This window comes from Phoenix dactylifera, chromosome 16, assembly GCF_051530095.1.
Source record: "Phoenix dactylifera cultivar Ajwa chromosome 16, Ajwa_hap1_PhDact_Kaust_v1.1, whole genome shotgun sequence".
Classification (NCBI taxonomy): domain Eukaryota; kingdom Viridiplantae; phylum Streptophyta; class Magnoliopsida; order Arecales; family Arecaceae; genus Phoenix; species Phoenix dactylifera.
The window spans coordinates 13,388,384-13,409,634 of NC_143205.1; the positions used below are offsets into that span (position 1 = coordinate 13,388,384).

The 21,251-nt window shown below is 40.4% G+C and overlaps 2 protein-coding genes across 2 annotated transcripts; both read right to left on the minus strand.

Moving 5' to 3' along the window:
• Window positions 1–1,988: 1,988 nt before the first annotated feature.
• On the minus strand, window positions 1,989–3,463 carry LOC103696238 (phospholipase A1-Ibeta2, chloroplastic-like). Its single transcript, XM_026800810.4, has one exon. The coding sequence runs from the start codon at window positions 3,446–3,448 to the stop codon at window positions 2,147–2,149; it is 1,302 nt and encodes a 433-aa protein (XP_026656611.4). The 5' UTR covers window positions 3,449–3,463; the 3' UTR covers window positions 1,989–2,146.
• A 4,948-nt stretch (window positions 3,464–8,411) lies between these two features.
• LOC103696239 (egg cell-secreted protein 1.3-like) lies at window positions 8,412–9,277 on the minus strand. The gene has a single exon (XM_008777788.4). It carries the CDS (start codon window positions 9,165–9,167, stop codon window positions 8,745–8,747), a length of 423 nt encoding a protein of 140 aa, XP_008776010.4. The 5' UTR covers window positions 9,168–9,277; the 3' UTR covers window positions 8,412–8,744.
• Window positions 9,278–21,251: the final 11,974 nt, after the last annotated feature.

Consider the following 21,251-nt stretch of genomic DNA (forward strand, 5'->3'; position numbering starts at 1 on the left):
GATCGCTTTCTTGAGTTCTTTTACCCATCTATTATACCGTGGGGAGCAGCATCCGAGCGAGCGAGGGAGTACTTCCTGAAAGTCAAGGAGTACCTAATAAGACTAACCAGAGCAAGAGAACACTAGCTGAAAACAAGAGCCCCGATAGAAGACTAGCAAGGATTCTTACCCTATGTTCATTCAACCAACGAACACGTACAGAAGTGACTGAGATTAATAGGAGAATTCTATTTCATGGATATCGCTTGCAAGCAAGACAGGGAACTAATGCTAGAATATATATAAATACATGCACCAAGCAAGATCAAATCATCGATCTAAAAATCGATAGAGAGAAGTCTCCACCTAATTGAATTTTGCAATGCACCGTGAAAATTCGAGAACTAACAAACATGATACAGTGAAGGATATCTATGGTAATTCGTAGACTTCAATGTCAAGTTCAAACCTACAATCTTTTTTTTTGGACTAGTTTGCAAAGGTAGTTGACTATTAGCCTTGAGAAAAAGATGGAAGAGCAATTAAATGTACATTAATGAACAAGCTTCACTTGTTCTTTTTTAGAAAGAAAAAAAATGTCACACCTGTTTAAAAGTAGTTGACAAAAATATGGTTGACTAAGTAACAAAAAAGTACAGAGCTTGGTTTTCATTCTGGTCTAATCTTTTACATCAAAACGCAAATTGTGGTCTAATTCATTCCCATGAGCACCGACGGGCTAGATACCGTTGGTGCAAGACATCAAAACGCAAATTGTGGTCTAATCCATTTCCATGGGCACCGACGGGCTATATACCGTTGGTGCAACACTGCAAGCATTCAAACTGGTAGATTGGAGTAGGGCTACAGATGGGGTGGGTGTCAGTTGACTGGTGACTCAACCTAATCTTTGACTTGATCCATTTTTTGAAAACCTATGGATCCGATCCACACACACACACACACACACACACACACACACACACACACACACACACACACACACACATATATATATATATATATAGACACACACACATATTAATCAAGTCAAAACTAGATTATGTAAGTTTCGACCCATCAACTTGACCCTGGCATGAAACTCAACTTACCCAACCAAAAAAAATGAAATAATATGGACAACATTTTCCTCCTTGACACCTTGGCCAAATCTTCGAACCCTCATGAAAGCTAATCCTCTTCATTAACCCCACCAACACCACCTTCTCTCACCTACTCTCATTTAATTGTATCTAAGCATTCATTTATTATTTCATATTGTTAAGTATATTAATTATTTGTTTTTAGTATTCTATTTTATGAGATCATATATTAAAAATGTTATTTATTAGATTAAATTTAGAAAATTAATGAAATTTACATTTTTAATGATTTTTTTAATAATTTTATGTTTGATCATCGATTATTATATTTCTTGTAATAAACTCATAGCTAAATACTTCATCCAAACTACAGGTTAATCTTGACTGAAATTTCCAACCTACTAGCATATTTTATTGTGCATGTTAAGCATGCTTGACTTTTGCGAAATCTGGATTAACCACTAAATGGAAATATTTTTATCAGCTTGATCCAATTCAATTAATTGATGGGTTTGATCTATGTCCAAAGTCAAAACTCCAAATTGCAATAAAGTTCGACCAAGGTCCAGATGACTGGCATTCTTTTATCCCACCCCACCTGCTTGCAGCTCTAGCTTGGAATTATTCTTCTTCTATTCTTTTTTTTTTTTGACAGCATGGATATACTATACATGATGTGTATAGATATATTTATGAAAGTCAGCATACAATATTCCCGCAAAAAGAAGATGAAAGAATAAAGTCAAGATATAACACTTTTATAATTGATCACATACTATACAACCCAATATACATACCATTTGTCAAGCTGAAGGTATGAGCCGCAATAAAAGAATCAAGGGACTCCAATAATCAAAAACAATAATAATCAGACAAGTTTCCAACAACACATTATACCCAGTAATGCAGGTCAATTAGCAATATTTCAATTATGTATAACTGACAAATAAAAAAATTCTCATGTACACGTTTGGTATTTTCTGTATTTCTTCTTTGCATGTATGTAACAACAATTGATTGAATGATCCGTATGTGCGTACATCAACCAAAGCAATTCTTTTATTCTACCCATAGCGCGGCTCTTTAACGGGCGTCGCGACGAGGGTCTGGCGAGGCAATTCGGGATGTTGGCCGGCGTCGCCAGCGGTGGCGGACGGGTCAGGCGCGGCCGCTCGGAGTTCCCGGGCCTTGCTCATGTAGAGCTTCTTGACGTTGCTCCCCTGCTGACATAGCAACCGGGCCAAACTCCTCTTGGCATTGGACCTAAACGGGCTGTTCGTCCCCATGAAGCCGTCCACCAGGTGGAGATAGGCCTCCAGGTCGTGGCAGCACGCCGGGTCGGCGTCCGGCCGCAGGTACGGCGATGCCCGGCTGTCCACCTTGAGCTCCCTCCCGACATCGGCGTAACCATCAATCCCTTCCAAAACCTTCGCCGGCCACCATTTGAAGTCAGTCTGCCGCTCTGGCGGTGCCGGAGCCGGCCCCGCCCCTAATGGCACCCTCGTCACGACATCGTGCGCATTCACGACGCGCAGCACCTTCACTCCCCGGCCTTCCACCTGGTCGGCGAAGGCCAGGTTCCCCACCCGCGGCCCGCCGAACGAGAACACGGCAATCGGCGGTGCATCCGGTACCCTCGAGCTCAGTTCGTCCGCCACCAGCACCGCCAGCGCCGCCCCGAGGCTGTGTCCCGTCACGGTTATACTTAATTGCTCCCCTTTGTACTGATTTACGAGCCGACAAACCTCCTCCACCACCGCCGCCGATAGGCTCGGGACGCGGTCGCCGGCCGTCTTGTACAGGCTCCAGAAACCGCATTCCACCTTCGGCGACTTGGACGCCGAATTCTCGTTCTTTTCGTCATTGTCATTGCCGTCCTCAATCGGGACGAGGCCGGCGCGGAAGTTCTCGGCCCACTCGAGGCAGGTGGCGGTGCCGCGGAGGGCGATGACGATGTCCCGGCGACCCATGCGGTGAATTTCGTGGTCGTGGTCGCAGAAGGCGACGTAGCCTATCCAGCTGGAGCGCTGGGTTATCCAAGGGGCGACGAGGCGGTCGACCCAGGGGGGGAACTCTATGGAGGCGGTGGCGAAGAGGGAGCGCGAGACGCGGTAGGAGCGGTCAGGAAGGGCGACGGGGCGGGGCGCGTCTGGCTTCGTGGTGGGGTGGGAGTGGAAGGCATGGTAGGCTGCCTGGACAAGGTCGCCGCAGCGGACGAGCTCGCGGCGGAGGTTCTCGTCGAGGGGGTCGAGAAGGCCGGACCAGTCGCCGGCGCCGTGGTAGTGGCGCCACCGGGCGGCGATGGGGCCGCGGGGGGAGTGGCGGGAGGAGTCGGATAGGAGGCGGGTGAGGGTCCGGGGGGACATAATCTCCTCCGGCTGCTTGCGTGAAGACGGGAAGAGAGATGGCAGGTTGAGGGAGTGGAGGAGGCCGCCGCCGCCGCCGCCGTCGCCGCCGCCGGAGGCGGCGGCGGCGTTAAGGGTATCCGGATCTTTGCCAGGGTTGCGAATGGGGAGGGGAGGGGGAGGGGACTGCTTCTGGAGGAGGCGCTCGAGGTTGGCGAGGTGGGTCTGGGTGGAGGTGGCTGCGACTCTGAGTGGTTGAACGACGGAGGCTCGTCGGCATCCGAGTGGGTTGGGGGGGGAGCCCACATGGTGGGGGAGGGCAGGTCGAGGAGCAAAGATGGTGGATCCGGTATGCATCAGAGAGAGAGAGAGAGAGAGAGAGAGAGAGAGAGAGAGAGAGAGAGGGACGACTGCGTCAAAAGAGGAGGTGAGCGCGAGTTGAGGAAGTTGGAATGGAAGAAGGGTGGCACGAGGGGGGAGTGAGATGGAGATCGAGAACGTCGCTGACAGGATCCTAGGGTATATATATATACGGTTTATTAGACCAGTATTGGATAGTAGTCAAACGTCTTTGTTCATGTGCATGGACCAGAGTGCCCCGGTCATGCACATTCTCTTGGGTCGGACACCTCCATTCGATGTGTACAATTGTTTGAACGTAGGGAAATACTTGCTGAACTTACACATGAGATACAAGACAATGTTCAGACATGGGGGAATATGGCATTGAAATTTTTATCAGCATGACTAAAAAAGGTCAAGTGCCCTGGTATAGAATTCTGCAACTTTGAATTCACCACATAACAACTTGGTAATAAATTGAAGCACTTCTCTTTTCTTTTTTCCTTTTTTCTTGTTCATCTAGCACATTTCATGGGTTGAACATGAAGTTTTAAGCCTGTGAAAAGAAATTCATATAAAACAAAGACCAATAACATGAAATGGTTCGATGGTTTGGGTTATAAATATATATAACTCCAATTGATATGTGATATTTTTCACGAGATCCATGTCGAACAAGTTAACACTTGGGTAACATGCTATGAAGTTACTAAATATTAAAATGCGATCGACCTTAACAAGTTGATTGTCCATGTACCAGTATTTGCTGAAACTAACTACAGTACTTTCACCCTTAACAAGGATGTGTTGTGCATCAAGTTGACAAACAATAATAGATTTTGTACATTTAGCATGATATTAGTATAATAAGATAATCCTATCCACGGTCAACTCGCTGCAGGGGCAAAGGAGCAATGGGGATGCTTACTCTCTGATTATTCCATTAGATATGCGTCTCTCTCTTTTTTTTCTTCTTTTTTTTTTCTTTTTTTTTTGCTGCTTAGGCAATAGGAGGGGGGAGAGGAAACCTCACACGCGTAGCAGCCCCCACTGGGTTCCTCTTCCACCAGAGAATGTCCGATGCATGTAGAAATTTTTGCTCATACCTTTTCCGACCTATGGGTCACCCCACGTGTGAGTACATCACCCCAGCGCCACCTCAGTACCAGCTGGACCAGTTGGCGTTTCCACCGAGCGTGTCGAGGTGGCGGACATCCGGTCTCCAATATTTAATCGACGCAAGTGCGTTTCGAATTTGGACTACACCGATAAAAGTAAAGCTCCGTTCCAACTATGCTACCACCTCAATGGCAATATGTCTCTTTTTTAGGAACAAATTTCTCTGGTGACCGATGGGTGAGGGTGCATTTATCTTAATACGTAACCAAGTCCAAGGTGTTTTAAGGGTTTTTTTCAAAGTTTTTGACTTTTCCTGTCTCCTTCCGGCATCCATTCGAGTTAAAAACGCTTCCTTTTCTTGTTTGCCAATCCTCAGTTGTCATCATCTCTGACGGCATAACGTTGATATTCAAATGAACACATTACTAGTCAAGAGGTCATGCAAGTAGCAAAGCAACGCTTTTCGGCATTTACGTTCTCCAGACTCCATCACACTAGAATTCGGATTCACCACCAAACCAGTCTATGACTCGCCGAGTCCAATGTCGACCGACTACAGGAACCCCCCAGGAAGCTGCTCTCTCTTAACTTATGTTATAGTATTTCAATTGGCAGCTTCTTTCTTTCGACGACACAAAGTTTGTATATTAGATATACATGTAGAATCGATCAACAGATAACTATTGCAAAGCAAGCTATGATCACATTAACTAGCCAAATTTAAAAAAAAAATAAAAAGTGAAAAATCTAAGTCAAAACTTAGAAGACTTATAACATGTCAATTTGTTTCAACAATCCTATGTTTCGTTCACGTACTTCAAATTAATCCTCCATATCGTAAAATGGGTTAGATGGAAATAGAGGCATTCATCATCTTGCTGACCGGTTTGCAGTGGCTGGATTCAATTCTAATTTTCCGGCCAAAACGGTTAAAAAATGCTAAGTTCAACCTTTTAGCTGAGGAAAATAAGTGAGAACAAAGAAGTCAGACAACGGAAAGGAAGGAGAAGAGAGATGGCGGTCTAGCAGATAAAATGCTTGCCGCCGCTGCTCTCGGTTCCCATTTGACATTCCTGAGACTATATACATTTTCTAAAAGGGAAAAGGACCTAATTAAGGTGTTTTGGTCCTAACTACGATAGACTAAAACTTGATAGTTTCCTGAGAAAAAACTACAAAGTTTTGAGGGAAAGCCTTGCAAGTTCAACTGGTTGCAAGTTGCAGCTGTGCTACAATAAGGATATTTATAAAGATTTATATCTAACAAATCTGATGCCACGAAGATATACGGGCTTTGTTATCAAAGACCACCACTTCAGACTTATGGCAGCTGATGGATGGTGGATCTATTACACCTTTGTTATTGGAGCTGAGCTGAGAGCGGCGTAAGAAGGCATCTCATATGGAGGTATACTTTAGGTGAGGATTGCATCCACCTCGAAGGGGATTCGACTACGGTGATCGAGTGGGTTCGAGGTCGGCATACTGTGTCAAACGGGCAGCTTCTGCTCCACGACATCTGGAGGCTCGCGGGAGGTTATGGCCTCCTATGCAACGCATTACTCTGGTGGATTCTTTTGGATGAACCAAGCGAATGTCTCCTATTCTCTTAACCAGCTTCTTTTTTTAAACTTTGTTGACTGTTTTCATGTGCGTGTCATATGAGGCGCCCGTGTACCAAAAAAAAAAAAATAGTCCCCAAGAATATAATTAGTGAGTAATTATGCATATAATGGTTACATGGTATGAGATTGGTTAAAGATACACGTTGAACCCGAGTCACCCACAATATGCTGATTAATACCCATTTACCCTTGGCGGGCCTTGTCATGTCAATTCCTCGTAGCAACATGGTTTTGGCATGGCATGGCATGATTTAAGGAAGTCATCATATATTGCATCAAATGACAAATCATGATAAACCCTATATGTGTCATGTCAATAAGAGGAGAGGATAATAGAGGGGCCTGATGGAGCAAGATAATGATATCGCATACCATTCAATAACATTTTTCTTCCATATGGATTTGTCCATAAATTTTTAATTTCTTTTATTTGTTGTTGAGATAATCCATTTCTGGCTTGTAATTTAAATATTTGGTAAGACTTATATGAGTTTAGTGCAACGAATGTGTCGTCATTAATGTTGCACAAGAGAGACAGATCAAGCCTACGTCTAGCTTGATCTAGATCTAGCTCAAGTAATTTGAAACCTTAGATTTAGACCCAAATCCCTCTCTATCTTTTTTGTTTTTCTAAAGCAAGTGGATGGAAGAGACCATCATACATTTTATTAGAAATAAAACAGGTGGTGAAGAAGAAAAAACAGAAAAAAGAGAGAAAAAAAAAAGGGGAATTCCAATCATTCTAAGCTCCAAAGCTTGACTTAGAATTAACTTGCACGATTAATAATGAAACCAGCAATGAATCATGCTGGGGCGTCGGTTTCATGTCTTTAGTTGGAAGATATTATTTGCATTCCTTGATTTTGTATAAGTGCTTAAATTCTACCCAACAAATAATCGATGTGAGAGTATGGGTCCAAATCTATTTAAATCTAATCACAAGCATCATGACTGGCCCACGGTCAGTGTTTTCTAGTCTACATGGGCCATAGATTGGGTCCGATCTGATAATTTATCACAACCCAAGACCTCAACCAAAATAGCTAGCTGAAAGGTATTATTAAGATTTCTTGATCTTGTATAAGTAATCTATCCAACAAATAATTGATATGGGACTAAATATATCTTCTGAACCATAATGCACCGGTGTTATTTCTTTATAGGATTAGAAATGGGTTGGCCTTAGGCCAGACCATCCCAAACTCGGTTCTATGTTGGATTACTTTGGGTTCTATCCCTATCCCAAACTCAGCTTTGATTGATTACAAAATGAGAAGCAATTATTTAGTGGATGATAAATGCTAGGTATTTTTAGAAGATGAAGTCACGTTTCGCACTCCACTTCTAATGTGGAACTAATCTATTAAGATTAGTATTAGATCCTTGTTTCCGTTTCAATAATGAATTCTAAACTTCTAGCATTGGTCATGAGCAATTCAAGCCTATCTTCTTTCCCTTGACTGCTAAACTATTGTTCAAGACAGCGTTCCTTTCACTTCTCAAACGGCTGTTCGGTTGCCGGAAGGAAGGAACTGCCTTCGGCTCGTAAGCATAACTTGTCGTTTTGAACATCTGTTTGGTCAAAAGGTGAGCCGAATTCAGCTCCGCCCACGAGCCAAACTTAGCCGAAACCGTATGACGCCCGGATCGCGTCAGCTGAAGTCGGTTCCCATGGCATCCAACCAAGTACACCTTAACAAGTCCATTTCAGATTGAGATTGTGAAGCCATTACCTATTGAGACTCCTCAGAAATTTTTCGTCGAGATGAAGCTATAGATGGATCAAGTGGTGATCATTAGCTTCAAAAGAGTGCAAAATTGTAATGTTACTTTTGGTTTTGCTTAGTAGAACTAACCGATGAATTAAGGTTGCATTTGGTTTGCGACTGGATTCGAAATTGGAATGAATTGAAATGGGAATCAACAAATAACAATAATTGTTGCTTGCAACCCATCATCGATGAACTATCTAAGTTCGTCTGGATCATCCATCAGATATTACTCAAAAGAAGGGTTACAGCACAGATATTTGGACTGATTATTTTCATTTCTCATAACTTAGTAACATAAACCATTATATAAGCCATCATATCCGTAACATGACGCTACGTGATAAGCAAAACACCACAACAAGCAACACTATAAAAACCCACAAGCCTAGATGATACCATAATTCCATCAGAAGCACCTAGAAACTAACAAGTCCATGAACCCATAATATAGCTAGTAATCTAGTGCACCAAGTCCTCCGACACCGGAGGCGGTGAAGGCGGGTCCAAGTGCACCAATGGTAGTGGTGGCGTCGAAGAATCTGAGGCGCCGTCGCAGTATCCTCGGAGCACATCTCCCTCCTCGGCGGTGAATCCAAGCCCAGCAAGCAAGGCATCAGCAGCCCAGCATCCATGCTCGATGGCACGAATGGCACGGCAGCACCCTGGGCCTAAATATGTCTCTCCATTGAGGAAGAAGAGGATGACCTCTCCAGTGCACGACCTGAGCTCCAATAAGAAGTCCCAGCACTGCTTCGCATCATCAGCCTGAAGCCGGGCTGCGATGCTTACTGGGCCGGGCCGGGCCTCAGAGATGATGGCCATGGCCCACAGACTGGTGGCAAGTAGCAGTATGGGGAGCAGAAGCTTGAGGGGAGGAGCCATTGGGAGTTAAAAGCTTTCGGATGGAGAGGATTTCAGGTAGATGGCTGTATATATATATATAGTGGATGGAGTTGGAGATGGTTTAACGTTCATAATTTGTGTCTTAATGGTGGGGAAGATGAGAAGGTTTACGTTAGAAAATAAAAGAAAGAAGGTGGGAAGACGTTTTACGTGTTCACAAAAATAACATCTGAATTTGGTGGGAAGAGGAAGAGTACGAGACTATCAAAACATTTAAACACAGAAAGAAAAGTTCTAACAATAAATGTTTAATTTGTAGGCTTTTAAATATTTGGTAAGTGGATGTTAAATACCATATTAACTATCCATTTATATACTTCCAAATATTCAAATAGTGGTTCGGGAACCTTGCACTATAGGATTGTTGACATTGTCTAGTGCTTGACCATGTTAGCTTATGTGTTCATACCCAATCTGCTGAGATTTCTTGATACATCAGTTTGTAATTGCCGAGTTATCAAAGGCTGATATTTGTGTACCATATCTACGAGTTCCCTATGTCAATATAAATCCATACTTCAGCCGGGGTCACTAGAGCTGGCAAAGATTGGTCTCTCAGGGCATCACATAACAGTGATGGAGATGGCAGTGACTACTATGACATTTCATGGCGTCAAAAAATTTTGGATCAAGTGGATACTTTTGGAAGTATACATAGATTGGTGTTTGAATTAGAGTCTAACTCTTCAGTCTGAATTGAGTTTTGGTGTTCAGGTCCCATAGCAGGTGTGTAGGATAACTTGATAAGCTCCAGTGTTACAAGATATGCATTTGTTTAGAGTTGAGAGGAGGAAGCTTTCACTTGCGGACATTTCCCAAGTTTCAGAAGTTTAGTTAGCTAAGTGTTTGAGGATTGTGTGATTGAATTGAGAAAGTATATGGGAGTCTAGCGTGAATAAGTTAACTAATTATGTACCTAGCTAACTCATAGCGTAAAAGTTCGAGTCTTTTGAGTTTGAGCGGAACTATGCAAGCAATTGTTAACCCTGTGCAAGATTGGTATAAATATGGATGCCGTTACTGAAAACCTACGTCAATGCTGAGAATTACAAATAAACTATATGCTGTTTGTGTTAACTCTCTCCCTTCTTCAATGTTCTTCTCCCCCAGGTATACTTCAAAGTGTGAGATTCAACATCCTCCCCATGGAATGGTGCCCAATTTCCATTTTGTTTATCCAGCCGTCTTGCTTGTTATAATGCAAATTAAAGATTATACTCATGGATGCTTTGTCCTCATGCATTGGAGATGCCTGCCTACCACTAGTAGAAGAAAATTTACCAACATTTGTATGGGCACTTAGGTGATGCATTAAGATGCATTTTTTTTTTCTTTTTGATGACAGATGCACTAAGGACTAAGGTGCACATTGTCCATTCAGAGCAAAACAATTTAATATGATAACTAGACAACTCGGATATAAATTCCATAATCTTCATCAATTTAGATCTTAGCCCTTTTGGTTGTGTTATGTAAAACTCAAATTCTGTCCACCTGTCGCTCCATGATAATTAAGTTGATTCACAAATAATGCACCGTGAGTAAACTGAGTGCTTGATGTCTGCAGAAAATCATAGCAACAAGCGCAAGCACAAACAGTATTGCATAAAATAACAAAAAGAAAAAAAAAAATAATAGCTATTGACCAAAACAAGGACATTAACAAGCACATGGCAATGGTGATAACTAATAATAAATAAATTAACAACTGCACCCACCAGTAACAATATCAAGGATAAGGAAAACAACAATAACAATTGACCAAAAATATAAAATAATAACAAGTAGACCTGAAATGAATGGGTTGAGGTACATGTACTCACCAAGTCATTAAAAAAGGCATAGTTTGCATGAGCTAGATTTGTTGCAGGCTCACCTAACCATATTACAAAACAAAAAACAAAAAATGGATACGATCTAATAATGGGCATGTGCTAATATATTCTTCAAGGCATGTCTCCAAATAATATAGCATCAATTATATGAAAATGTGATATACTTGCGTCAATGTGCTAGAGGACACATGGATGATTTTACCATGGATTGTTTCTTTTTCTATTGACCATTCCCTAACATTGTGCCCTGGTGATAAATTTGCCTCCAATACCATCCTGTAAATTTTTATATAGAAATTGCTATCTAAAGGTGTACTATATGTCTATACCTTTCCAAAAATATCTTCTATATCCATATTTAGTGTGATCCATAAGCCTTATCCTTTCTGTTGATCATACTGCCATACAAGATAGAAAAAAAAGAGATACCTTCAATTGGTGAATATTACTGTTGTATACTAACATGTTTTGGATTTTATTTTAGCACAAAAATTGTCGCAAACACTTGCACTCATGAAAAATAACTCTTCGATTAGGGTACAACAACACCATGGTTCTTATGTTTAAAAACTAAATTTAGTAAATGATGTTCACTTTTCGAAAATTTAGTAAATGCTCATAGGATTCCATCATGTGATATTCATGTGAAGCTTGTAGGACTAAGATACCCTTATTTGGTAGCAATTCCTAATGGTACTATCTATCTGGTACTAACCAAAAGGAAGTTAGGGCTTGGGCAGCCAAACCTTGTCTCCATTGAAGCAAACCATTTAAGCTTGATCTTTGGTTCCTCTTCGAGCCAGGTCTCTTATTCATCTTTCTTTTCACTTTTAAGCCATTCAATCCCTAATTCTCTTGCTTCTCTCTGATCATTATCACATTGCTACCCTCCCCTATCACATAATATTGCGTTTGTAACTCAAGATCCCCACATTCTCCTTGTACACCCTAGCTTGCACCATTATGTTCTCCTTGCAAAGTTCCCCATCCCATCTGTCACCACCATCACCACCGTCATCGAATAGTCATCCCCATTTCTATTGTTTTGTTGCTATAAGGTGCTCTACTTCTTCTCCATTACCTCGAAGAATCTCTTTCCTATTAGATTCTTTGCCATCTCCACCCTCTCCCCATGCAAAACCCTAATCTTGACCTTGATGGCACTGTATTTGGGATGGCGACCCTCTAGTTAGGTGAAGATCACAGTGTTTACCTTATGCAGCGGAATAATAAATTATCCGGATCTGTTGCTTGTCTTACAGCCCACGGTCACCACACAATCACAATCTAGATTTTCTTTCCATGTCTCTTAGAAGGCTACTATAGTCTTCTTGTTGATTTCACCCTTCAAATCCTGGGGTCATAAATGGTTACCCCAGAGATGATCCTTCTAGAGATCCCTCAATGAAGAAGATTTTCTCACAATGCCACAGTATCTCTCTCTTTATCTCTCTATCTCTGAATCACTATTGATTGAAATTTCATACTTAAACTGGTATAAAGGCTCTCTTTTTATAGAGCCTTTAGAGGAGAGAAGATGGCAACATTTCACTCCGGAAGTCTTTCAAAAATCCAAAAGACGTTTTTGATTAGGACTCCTTCAATTATAACTAACCATGACACCACGTTTTTAAGAGCCCAAAACATGTGGATGCCAGGGTTTGACAAGGTCAAAGCCTCATTCGTTTTTTTAACATCTTCCATTCGTCCACATTGGGTGTCATCTATACAATCTGTCTTCACTAGATTTTTAATTTGATCATCCCTTTATACAAAAAATGAAGCATGCGACCTGACGAGAAAGGATATGGTAGGAGTGCCATATTAAGTTACCATTTTACTAATATAGCATATCACTCAAAATATCTCGTTTATGCCCCAACTATTTAATCACACCAAGTCGAACATCTTTAATCCCTTATGAGTTTATAACTTAAAAACAATACTCAACCTATATTACTTATGCTTATGATTACACCAAAACAAAATGATATAATCGCTCGGGCTATAAGCCATAACAGTGTGAATCCAAATAGTCTTCCTCAGACACTTATGTTAATTCATTTTTACTTGACTACTTTCATAGACATGCTCCGCGAGACCATATTTACTCATGGCCCTAGAAAAAAAATATGCTAAAGTAGCGACATCAAGTATCCACTTCATAACATAGTTCCAAGTTAGAAAGGGCACAAAATAGACCCTTTATTGGTCCATTATGGCTCACATAGTGACAGAGCAGGGATCTATCTTGTCACTACCTCAATTGATCGTCCATAGAACATACAGTATGAAATGTATGCTACAGCGAGCTCCCACTCAATTGGACTTATCACGCTCATATGATATACGAATCTTAGTCTAGTCACCATAAAGACGCCCTAACTCGAGTTCCTTAGCACAGTCGCTCTTCAAGCGCCTCTCTAAGATCTCACATTCGGCTTTATTCAGGCTTCATAAAGTTGTGTGAATACTTCATGTGTGACTATCAATAGTCTCATCTTAGCTCAACTAAGGCGACATTCCCTTGATCCATCTTGCATGCTCCTAGAGCATCAAGATAATTACTTGCTCGCTTTCAAGCGCTTAAGTAATTATATTGTCTCATCTTACTCACTATTCAAGCACGAGGGTGATCATCCATGTGAGTAGACTGATCTTAGCCTGATGACACATCATCAAATTCATGTGTGCTATAGTATCAATCAAATCACAAATAGAAGCACAATTTCATTTATGCAAAAGATACTAATGATTACAATGTCCAACAAAGTATCACTACAACACATCAAATCCTATAAAGTCTCAAACTCCTCAAATGGGCTTGAAAAACACCTCTAGCTATAGCCTTAGTAGGGGGGTCAGCTATCATCTTGCTAGTTGAGATGTATTGTAGGACAACCTCTTCTCGTGCAACAACATCACAGATGTAGTGAAAATGAATATCTATGTGTTTGGTTCTGCCATGATACTTGAGATCCTTGGCATATGCCAGAGCTGCCATGCTATCACTATATATTTTAACAGCATCATCTACAAGGGTTGTAATCTCTAGGCACTGAAAAAATCTCCTCAACTAAACAGCTTTTTGTACAGCAGCTGAAAGGGCAACATACTCAGTCTCCATTATGGACAAAGCAATGCAAAATTATTTCTTACTACACCAAGAGATAGCCCCACCATTGAGTAGAAATGCATAACTGATGGTGGACTTGTTAGCAATATATCATATAAATAAACAAATAAATCTATTAATTCAATTAATAGAAAATCTTAAAGGGAATAATATACATGCATATTATTCGGCATCCAAATAATTCTATTTCAATGCAAAATAGATCTATTCTAGCACAAAATAAATCTATGCATTTAATAAATTTATATCATAAAATTTCAAATCCTACAAATCTACTAATATTAAATTAAAAATAAAAGTAGAAGAAAGTAGCCTGATTGTAGATAGGTCGAAGCGCGTAGACGCTGTCCCAAAGAAGTATTTGCCCCCACGTACGGGTCTCCCGGCAATCCTTCTCGGAGATACGACGACCCTACAACCTCTTCTTCGGCACGTCTCGGAAGAAGTCAAAACGAACCCGATCGGACTTGCAGATCCAGCAAAGAGCAGTATGAAAAGAATAAAATAAAACTGAATAAAAATGTAAAAATGAAAATCGGAAGTGGCTAAGGGGAAGAAGAATTTCTCCAGAGTTTTTCTACTATTTTTCTATATTTTTTTTTCGTACTCCTAAAGAGATGAAATGGAGGGGTTTATATAGGGATTTAATCGGGGGCAATATGGTCTTTTCGGCGGACGCGTCCGCGCCTTCCGCGGACGCGTCCGCGCAACGTGCGCCAACGGGCGCACGCGTCCCATTTAATGCAAACGAAAACGCCCGTTGGCGTTTTCGTTTTCAAACGAGCACGCAGCCGCGGCCGCGGCCGTTTCCAAAGCGTAACGCCCGCTGGGCGTTACCCCTTTTTTTTTCTCTCAAACGCACACGCGGCCAAATTTCGGGCCGCGTGCGCATTTAAATTTTTCCCAACAATCCCCCACAAAAATTTAAATAATTTTAAAATCAAAATAAAATGCTGGATATCTTATATTATGTAATAGGTGTAGGTACCTTTCGGTTTGAACCTTCACTTAGTGACAATTGATTACATCTGTGGAGCCAAGGTGGTCTTAACCTTGAACCTCGGTCCATGGCTCAGATTAAATCAACAGCACACATAATATAGCCCGATCTGGGTTCTAAGCGGGTTGCGCTATTATGGCCATGCGCAGGTATCTTTCATGTGCTTTTTAGGGAATCGCCCATTTCCCATAATCGCGGCCTCACGACTGCACATATAGGTGAGTCCTAATAAGGATGCTAGCAAGGAAGCTCCTGCCTCTTGGGTCTCGGACTCATTAAGAGTTATACAAACGAACTCATCCTACCGCTTGCTTTTATGAGCACTAGCGCCATAGGGATGAGGACAACATAAAATAGTGCTCCTCTTAGTCACACTTCGGTTTGTTTCTACCCATTGAACCTTTTAAGGTTGGGTTCCCACCGTGGTGATCTATCTTTATGGGCTAAGCCCCATCCCCCTCGACGACTCTAGAACCACTGTTCTAGATAAACCTTTTGTAAGCTGATCAGCCAAATTATTTTCTGATTTTACAAAATTCAAGGCAATAACATTATTTTTCAATTTATATCTCAATGATTTATGACGTACTTTTAAGTGCCTGTTCATTTTTACATTGGCATTTTCTTGGTTGCACTTATCTATTGCAGATTTACAGTCACAATGTAAGGAGACAGGTGGTAAAGGTGACTCATCTACAGGAAGGTCTATAAGTAGATCTCTGAGCCACTCAGCCTCAGTGCTAGTAGTGTCTAAAGCTATCAGTTCAGATTCCATGGTACTCCTAGATATTAAGGTTTGTTTGGTGGATTTCCAAGACACAGCAGCACCTCCTAGGAGAAAGACGTATCCTGTGGTGGATTTAACATCTAAGGTATCGCTGATCCAGTTGGCATCACTATAGCCTTCTAGAACAGCAGGAAACCCACTAAAGTGCAAACTATAGGACTTGGTACCCTTAAGATACCTAAGAATTCTCTCTAATGCTGTCCAATGATCTCTATTTGGATTAACAGTATATCTACTAAGTCTATTTACAGCATATGCTATGTCTGGCCTAGTGTAGTTTGTTAGGAATCCTAGTGAGCCTATGATTTGAGCATATAGGCTTTGAAGGACAGGAGTTCCTAAGTTCTTCTTAAGATGAGTAGAGGGATCAAATGGAGTAGAGACAGGCTGACAATCGGAATAATTAAATTTATTAAGTATCTTGTCAACATAATGACTTTGGGATAACTCAATACTTTTTGCACTTCTAATTATTTTGGTATTTAAAATTAAGTCAGCTTGTCCCAAGTCTTTCATATCAAACTTATGACTTAAAAATTGTTTTACTTCATCAATTATCTGAAGATCTATCCCAAAGATCAGTATATCATCTACATAAAGGCACAAGATCACAAATTTGTGTCCAACTCTCTTATGATATACACATTCGTCTGTGCTATTGATTTCAAATCCAAATGTCATTATGGTTTCATCAAATTTCAAGTGCCATTGCTTGGGTGCTTGTTTAAGACCATAAAGAGATCTGACTAGTCTGCAAACTTTATTTTCTTGGCCTGGGGTTTTAAATCCCTCTGGTTGGTCCATATAAATTTCTTCATTTAAGTCTCCATTTAGAAAAGCTGTCTTAACATCCATCTGATGAATCACTAATCTATGAATGGAGGCTAATGCTATAAGGACCCTAATAGTAGTTATCCTAGCTACAGGTGCATAAACATCAAAGAAATCTACCCCAGGTCTCTAAGTAAAGCCCTTGGCAACTAATCTAGCCTTAAATTTATCTACAGAGCCATCAGGCCTAAGTTTCTTCTTAAAGATCCATTTGCATCCTATTGTTTTACAACCAGGAGGAAGATCAGTCAATTCCCAAGTATGGTTTTGGATAATTGATTGCATCTCATTGTCCACAGCTTCTCTCCAAAAAGGTGAATCCAAAGATTTCATTGCGTCCTCAAAGGTAGTTGGAGAGTCTTCTATTAGGAAGGTATAAAAATCATCTCCAAATGTTTTCTCTACCCTGGATCTTTTACTCCTCCTAGGTTCTCCTTCTACTTCTATTTCTCTTGTCCTTATTCTACTAGAGCTACTAGCTATACCGCTATCTACTCTAGTCTTAAGTGGAAAGGTGTCTTCAAAATATGTTGCATCTCTAGCTTCTATGATAGTGTTGTTACTAATATCATTTATTTCTGAACTTATCACCAGAAATCTATTTGCATTACTATTGGCTGCATAACCTATGAATATGGCATCTACTGTTTTAGGGCCTATTTTCTTTCTCTTAAAATCAGGTATTTTTACTTTTGCCAAGCACCCCCACACTTTTAAATAGCTAAGATTAGGTTTTCTATGTTTCCAAACTTCATATGGGGTTAGATCATTATTTTTAGAGGGAATCCTATTAAGGATATAACAGGCTGAAACAAGAGCTTCCCCCCACAAATTTTCTGGCACTCCTGAGCTTATAAGCATGGAGTTCACCATATCCATTAAAGTCCTATTCTTCCTTTCTGCTACTCCATTTGATTGGGGAGAATAGGGTGCAGTCACTTCATGAATGATTCCATGATCTTCACAGAATTGAGTTATGTCATTTGATGTATATTCACCTCCCCGATCTGATCTAAGAATTTTAATTTTCTTTTCCTGTTGGTTCTCAGCTTCAATCTTAAAAATTTTAAATTTGCTGAGCACCTCATCCTTGGTTTTAATTAGGTAGATGTAACAGAACTTCGATAGATCATCTATAAATGTTACAAAGTATCTGTTACCTCCCCTAGAAGTTCTACCAGAGTCACAAACATCACTATGAATCAACTCTAATAGATCAGAATCCCTATTAACAGATTTAAAAGGCTTCCTAGGGAGTTTAGCTTCTACACAAATTTGACATTTCTCATGGTTCTTAAGATCACTTTTTGGTATTAGATTTAGGTTCATAAGTTGCTTAATTGAATTATAATTTACATGACCTAATCTACCATGCCAAATAGAAGGAGGCTCTATATTCATAATCAAAGGATTTTCATTTATTGAAGGAGCTATTACATTCAATTTGAACAATCCTTCACTAAGGAATCCTTTTCCAATAAACATAACACCATGAGAAATTACAACCTTATTGGACTCAAAAACAAGACGAAAGCCTTGCTGGACAAGCAAAGAACCACTAATGAGGTTTCTCCTAACAACTGGAACATGTTGGACGCCGTGCAGTGACAGGACTTTTCCAGAGGTAAGCTTTAAGTCCACACGTCCTACTCCTAACACACGCGCCTCCGAGCTGTTTGCCATGATCACAGCTCCTCCACTTGAGATCTGGTAAGAAGAAAACCAGGAACGATCCGAACAAATATGAATACCAGCTCCGGTATCAATCCACCAATCTAGCGATTGTAAAGTCATGTTAACTTCAGGAGTGAAGGAAACAGACCTGAAAGCTGTCTCAGAGGAGCCAGCGCCGGAAGTCACCATGTTGACTTGAGCACTGGATGTGTGTGGACCCTTCTTCTTAGATTGAAGAGGTGCAGTCTTCTTATAGAAGCACTGTGGAGACAAATGGTTGGTCCGACCACACACATAACAGAAACGAGCACCACCTTCCTCTTTCTTCTTCTTCTGCTCCTGGGATTGAATAGGCTTCCCATTGTAGTGGTGGTTAGGGTTTCTAGGGTTATAGGGTTTCTTCTTGAAATTCTTACGGAAGGGTCGGTTCTAATTTTTCTTAGGAGGAGCTTCTACATTATATGCATTATTTTTGGGTCCAGTAGAGGTATTATTTCTGAGCCTATGCTGCTCTTCAATCCTAATGGAGTTTAAGACTTGGGTTAGGGTGAGAACTCCTTGGGTATGGCTCAGGGTCTTGGCAAAATCAGATCAGGAAGTAGGTAGTTTATCTATCAGACAGGCTACCTGGAATGATTCATCCAAATTGGTTCCATTAGCCCTAAGCTGGTGGATCAGAGTTTCAAATTCATGAATTTGGTCATTCATAGGCTTTGAGTCCACCATCCTAAACTTATTGAAATCGAAGGCCTTGAACCTCTTTACCCCAGCATCATCAAGACCATATTTGCTATCTAGGGTGTCCCAGAGTTCTTTGGCACTCTTGGCTGTGTAATAGATATCATACAGCCTCTCAGAAAGAGCACCTAGGATTCTATGGATACAATGATAATCTTTCTCATCAGGTGTCCTAGAGGGTGTGCTAGTGGAGGCAGAATGTTCAGTGTTGGAAGAGGTAGTTGGGTTGGACCCGTTATCAACTTCGGTCGTACTTTCACCTATGGCTAAGATTAACCCTAATGTGGTGAGCCAGAACCGCATTTGGTTCTGCCACCTCCTAAAGTTATGGCCATCAAATTTTTCAGGTTTGGCACTAAGATGGTCACTAGTGTTTGAGGCCATAGGATCAGGGTTATAGAATAGTGACAGAAACCTGATTGAAGGCAAAAAATCTATGTCAAAAGATTGCACTAATATTTATATTGAACTTTGGATGTCTAATTGATATATCCAAAAAACTAATAGCCAGATCAGCTCCAGATCGGTGGTGGAGCACTAGGCTCACTTAAGTACCAGCCTTTCTTAGGCACGTATGCCTTTTTGACAAGCTTTTCTTAGACACTATTAGTTAGTGGATATAATAACTAGAAATCACACAAATTCAATATTTAAAATAACCTAAATGCAAATTTAAACGAATTAACTAATTTTTGAATTTTTCGTTTGACCTTTCCAAATTAGTAACAATTGATTACTAAATTTAATTCTAGCAAACAATTATTGTAATTAAGATGTCAATTCAATGAATTAAAAGATTTATTTCTTTATTAGAATAATTGATTGAGATCTAATAAGTCAATTTAATGAATTATAAGATTTATTCCTTTATTAGAATAATTGATTAAGATCTAATAAGTCAATTTAATGAATTATAAGATTTATTCCTTTATTAGAATAATTGATTGAGATCTAATAAGTCAATTCAATAGATTAATTATTATGTATCAACTAATTTCCGAATTTTCCGTTTGAATGGGATCTGGAAATTACTCCTTGAGGAGTCTAAATGGAGGTATAATAAACCTCTTGAAGGTTAAACAAATTATTACCCTTTTCAGAATAATTTATTATTAACTATGTACTAGCAAAAATGATTATTGCAATTAAAATCTAATATGCCACAATTGTAATAAAGAATTTAATGAATTATATATTACTAACAAAAAATAAAAAACAAATACTTCTTTGGATTGTTAGCAATATATCATATAAATAAACAAATAAATCTATTAATTCAATTAATAGAAAATCTTAAAGGGAATAATATACATGCATATTATTCGGCATCCAAATAATTCTATTTCAATGCAAAATAGATCTATTCTAGCACAAAATAAATCTATGCATTTAATAAATTTATATCATAAAATTTCAAATCCTACAAATCTACTAATATTAAATTAAAAATAAAAGTAGAAGAAAGTAGCCTGATTGTAGATAGGTCGAAGCGCGTAGACGCTGTCCCAAAGAAGTATTTGCCCCCACGTACGGGTCTCCCGGCAATCCTTCTCGGAGATACGACGACCCTACAACCTCTTCTTCGGCACGTCTCGGAAGAAGTCAAAACGAACCCGATCGGACTTGCAGATCCAGCAAAGAGCAGTATGAAAAGAATAAAATAAAACTGAATAAAAATGTAAAAATGAAAATCGGAAGTGGCTAAGGGGAAGAAGAATTTCTCCAGAGTTTTTCCACTATTTTTCTATATTTTTTTTCGTACTCCTAAAGAGATGAAATGGAGGGGTTTATATAGGGATTTAATCGGGGGCAATATGGTCTTTTCGGCGGACGCGTCCGCGCCTTCCGCGGACGCGTCCGCGCAACGTGCGCCAACGGGCGCACGCGTCCCATTTAATGCAAACGAAAACGCCCGTTGGCGTTTTCGTTTTCAAACGAGCACGCGGCCGCGGCCGCGGCCGTTTCCAAAGCGTAACGCCCGCTGGGCGTTACCCCTTTTTTTTCTCTCAAACGCACACGCGGCCAAATTTCGGGCCGCGTGCGCATTTAAATTTTTCCCAAC